The sequence below is a fragment of the Octopus sinensis genome, linkage group LG6 (genome assembly GCF_006345805.1).
Source record: "Octopus sinensis linkage group LG6, ASM634580v1, whole genome shotgun sequence".
Taxonomy (NCBI): domain Eukaryota; kingdom Metazoa; phylum Mollusca; class Cephalopoda; order Octopoda; family Octopodidae; genus Octopus; species Octopus sinensis.
In genome coordinates, this window is record NC_043002.1 from 78,597,966 (window position 1) to 78,602,965 (window position 5,000).

The window sequence follows — 5,000 nt, forward strand, 5'->3', positions numbered from 1 at the left end:
AATCTGAATCTGCATGGATTTAAAAGATTGTTTATATTAATACAGACTTGTAAGTAAAATATAATAAAATAAAATATCTTTGCATGCTTTAAGTTATGAAACACTTGTTGTGATATAAGAATTTGCTGATGGTTAAATAAATTTTATCATACTATTTCTCTCATCATTTATAACTTTATATATATATATACAAGAATGGAGATGATGATGATAAACACATACACACATGCATATATATACACTCTGTTGTCTGGCATTTGCAGGAATACCAACTAAGGAAACTGCTCGGATTTCTAAACCCTCTTTAATCTGATATATGTGGTGTGTGTGTGCGCGCGCACGTGTGTGTGTGTGTATGTGTGTGTCTATATGTATATATATATATGTATACATATGTGTATGTATACATATATATGTATATATATATATATAGATATATATAGATATACATACATACATATATATAGATATATATAGATATACATATATATATATATATAAAATACAAAATGGGACAAGAAAGCAAAACATCCGGACAACTACAAAAAAACAAGGTCATTTGAAGCTTTCTATCCTCAGTCAAGAACTGGATCATCCTTTTTGTATCTCTGCATAAGGCTTCATTTCCATACACGCCAGCTGAATTCAATTTATCCCCAGTCGAAAGACACCTGTTGTTATGTCCTATTATTATTATTATTTTTATTGTATTTTATATTTATATTTGTGTAATATCGTCTGTTTTTCCGTCCTTGTTTTCATATACACTTGATGCTTTCTTCCAAGGAATCTAATGCTCTTAGCTTAGTTTTTCCTTGGGGCTGGCTAGATTGGAGCAATCTCAAGATTAATCAGCTGAAATTGTGAGGATGATCCGGTTCTTGACTGAGGATAGAAAACTTTGAATGACCCGTCCTTGTTTTTTTGTATCGTCTATCTGGATGTTTTGTTGTCCCTTTTTGTATCACCTAGTTGTCCGGATGTTTTGCTTTCTTGTCCCATTTTGTATTTTATATATATATATATGTATATATATATATATATATATATTATAATATATATATATATATATATATAGCGGCATACGTACACTTTGTTCTCTCTCTCTCTCTCTATATATATATATGTATGTATGTATGAGAAATAATAACAGAAATTAATTTGATGCAAAGCCCAAGTAATGTAACAAGCTTCAGTTAAATGTTTTAATTTTGCTAACTGTAATGTTTCATACTTATATGTGTGTGTGTGTGTTTGTGTGTCTGTGTTTGTCCCTTGAATATCACTTGACAACTGATGCTGGTGTGAATAAGTCCTGAGGTCGATTTGCTCGACTAAAGGCAGTGCTCCAGCATGGCTGCAGTCAAATGACTGAAACAAATAAAGAGAATATGAGTGATAAAAAGCCAAGTCAATCACTGCAGGACTTGAAATGAAAACATGGAAGTGTGGAACTAAATATTAAAGAGAATTTACACCAGAACCTTTCTTCTGTCTCTCTACTGTTGGGTGGTAGATGGGAGATGTTGACAGTTAGCATTACAAACAACTGACATCTTAGTTGATAGCATTTACGTGAAACATGTTTAAATGGGACATACATTAATGCGAAACATACATTAATGTGAAGTGTACATTATCTTTGTTTATCAGCCGGATGTTTTGCTTTCTTGTCCCATTTTGTATTTTATATATATATATATATGTATATATATATATATTATATATATATATATATATATATATATATATATATATATAATATATATATATATATATAGCGGCATACGTACACTTTGTTCTCTCTCTCTCTCTATATTTATATATATGTATGTATGTATGAGAAATAATAACAGAAATTAATTTGATGCAAAGCCCAAGTAATGTAACAAGCTTCAGTTAAATGTTTTAATTTTGCTAACTGTAATGTTTCATACTTATATTTCAGTGGCTACTTTATGAGTTTTCCTTGGATTATGACAGCAAATGAAAGGAGCTGGGCATGTTTACATTTCCGGGATATGACATCAGCTAGTGTGGAAGTTAATCTGACAACTTCATCTATGACACTTTTCTCTACAAAAGAAGAGTACCCAAATGGTATGTAATATATTGAGGTGAACTTGTTTCACCTCTTTTTCTATCCCAGCCTTATTCTGTGCTTGTGTGTTAGTATCTTTTGTCATTTATCATACACAGACCTTGATCATGTCAGAGCTGGGGCTAAACAACAAAGACAACAGCTTACAAGTCATTCAGAATAGAGTGTTTCACATTTTCAAAGGTGCACAACACTCATATATTCCCAGAACAACGTTTTCAGCTCACCTGCATAGGAGAGCAGAAAGACCGATAATGAGGAAGTTTTTGTGTTTGTTTGACTTGTTAGAAATAGAAGCCAAATCTTTCTGGGATCATACCCTACCGTCTTGAATGAAGAAGAACACATTGAATGATGTACTCAATATACATTATGTATGAAAAAAACTGAGATGATCATGGCTGGGATACTTAATCCCTTAACGGATCAATTATTTTGACATGGCGTTTCATTTCAGAGCATATTTTTTTATTTCCTTTTTTAATTATATACACTGTGTTAATTACAAAAAAAAGTTTTTTTTATCTTGTTTCTTTTATTTTTTATTATAGAAATTAAAATGTACTTTTACTCATTTGGATTTAAACAAGTTAACTTGGACATTGAAAAAATACATATAACTTAACTATCTTCGATTTTTTATAAGATGTATTGCTTTTAAATCAAAGGTAAATTTTTTAAAAATGAGATAGACAGTTTATTTAGAATAACTTTTAAAACAAGAAGTTACACACAAAGTTATCTTACAGACATACATGTATCTTCTTTCTCTTTGAATCTTTTTTCCTTTAGCATCTATCTTCTCTGCGCATTTTGCACACTGTCTTGTAGGGTTCTTTTTCTTATCACTTGGTGGTATTTCCATGGGAAAGTGACCAGCTGGGGCAAATCTTCTTGGATGTGGGATCGATTATGGTCTTCCTGGTTTCGTGGGAGGCAATAAGGGCCTATATTTTTCAATAATCTTGGTGATTACTTGCATTCTAAATTTCAGCAGTTTCATAGCAGAAGCTGAAGATTCCAAAGATGCTTTATACTAAACATAAGCATTCCAAATAGCCAAATCCATCAAATGAAAAAATACTTATTTTTTTAAAACTCTGCGAGTAAATTTGTGATTGCTCAAAAATGAAACGACACAAAACAAATAAACTCGTTTGAGTGCTAAAATTAAAAGTTAATTTTGACCGAGTATACTCGTCTGGTTTTAGAAAGATACCTTTACGATGCATGAGTAAACTCGAGATAATCCATTAAGGGGTTAATCAGGGTTGACTTGGAGCCAAGCAATAACGAAAATGTTAATTTTTAAGATTTGTGTATTTTTATACACAATGGTGAGAGTTTGAGATTTTAAGTCTGGAAGGAAATTCCAACAGGAGAGCCTCACCAGCTACAAATTGGAGAGTGGCACTAGTCATAGGAGGGTTCATGAAATTCATTGATTAAGTTCAGTGACTACATGGAGGGAGAATGTGAAGATTAAAGCTTTTGCTCTTCATGTGTGTGTGTGTGTGTGTGTGTGTGTGTGTGTGTGTGAGAGAGAGAGAGAGGGAGAGAGAGAGAGAGAGAGAGAGAAAACGAGAGAGAGAGAAAGAGGAGAGAGAGAGAGAGAGTTATGTTGTTATTGCTACAAGGTAGCATATAATTTCTAAGTTGGCTGAATAAGCCTTTTGTAATGAACCTGCCTGAATGTGTCCTTGGTTCTATGATACAAACTTCTTGTTTTGATCCTTTAGCATTTAAACCAGCCTTATCCAGCTCAAATATTCTACGTGTTTAATACAGACTGGCTATATTCAGCTACTCACACCTAAGCCCTGTATTGGGATGCTGTCAGTAAGGTGAGGGTTGGCAACAGGTATAGTGAAGAATCCCGATTAGAAGTAGGGGTTCACCAAGGATCAGTCCTCAGCTCCCTCTTATTCATTATAGTCCTCCAGGCAATAACATAGGAATTCAAGACAGGCTGTCCATGGAAGCTCCTCTATGCTGATGACATTGATCTAATAGTCGACTCACAGCCAGAACTAGAGACAAAGTTTAGGGTGTGGAATCAGAGACAAAGTTTAGGATGTCTGGAATCAAAGGGCCTTAGGGTTAATCTAGCAAAAACCAGTCTTAGTAAGTAGGAAGGTTGTCAAATCCCAAACCTCTTCAGGTAGATGGCCCTGATCAATCTGTAAAAAAGGTGTGGGTAGAAACTCCATATGATGCACCAGGTGTAAGCTATGGACACATAAAAGGTGCAGCAATATCAAAGGAAGGTTAACTGGGATGATAGCTTTTGTGTGTGGCAGATGCACAGGGGCAATAAACACTGAAGATGTACAGAAAACAGATTCCATCACATGTCAGGAGGAGAAACTAAAATTAGTTAATAGCCTCTGCTACCTAGGCGACCTAAGTAGGGGGTGGGAAAAATTCAGAGAGCTCCTATCTCTGCTGGCAACTAAGGGCCTGTCACTCAGGATGCAAGGTAGACTGTATGGTGCATGTGTGCAAACTGCTATGCTGCATGACAGTGAAACATGGGCCATGGCTGCTGAAGACATGCATAGGTTTTTAAAGAAATGAAGCTAGTATGATCTGCTGGATGTGTAATGTCAGTGTGCATACACGACAGAGTGTAAGTGCCCTGAGAGAAAAGTTGGGCATAAGAAGCATCAAATGTGGTGTGCAAGAGAGACAACTGCACTTGTATGGTCATGTGTTACGTATGGATGAGGATAGCTGTGTGAGGAAGTGCCACTCCCTAACTGTGGAAAGAACCTGTGGAAGAGGTAGACCCAGGAAGACATGGGATGAGGTGGTGAAGTATGACCTTCGAACATTGGGCCTCACAGAGGCCAATGACAAGAGACCAAGACCTTTGGAGATATGCTGTGATTGCGAGGAC

The 5,000-nt window shown here is 35.1% G+C and overlaps 1 protein-coding gene across 1 annotated transcript in view; it reads left to right on the plus strand.

Annotated features, from left to right (window-relative positions):
- The window catches only part of LOC115213265 (pregnancy zone protein), a 148,459-nt gene that overhangs the window by 12,144 nt on the left and 131,315 nt on the right, over nt 1-5,000 (plus strand). The window contains exon 2 of the mRNA XM_029782199.2: nt 1,949-2,100. Within this exon, the coding sequence (XP_029638059.1) occupies nt 1,949-2,100 (152 nt within the window). The remainder of the gene's footprint in view (nt 1-1,948; nt 2,101-5,000) is intronic.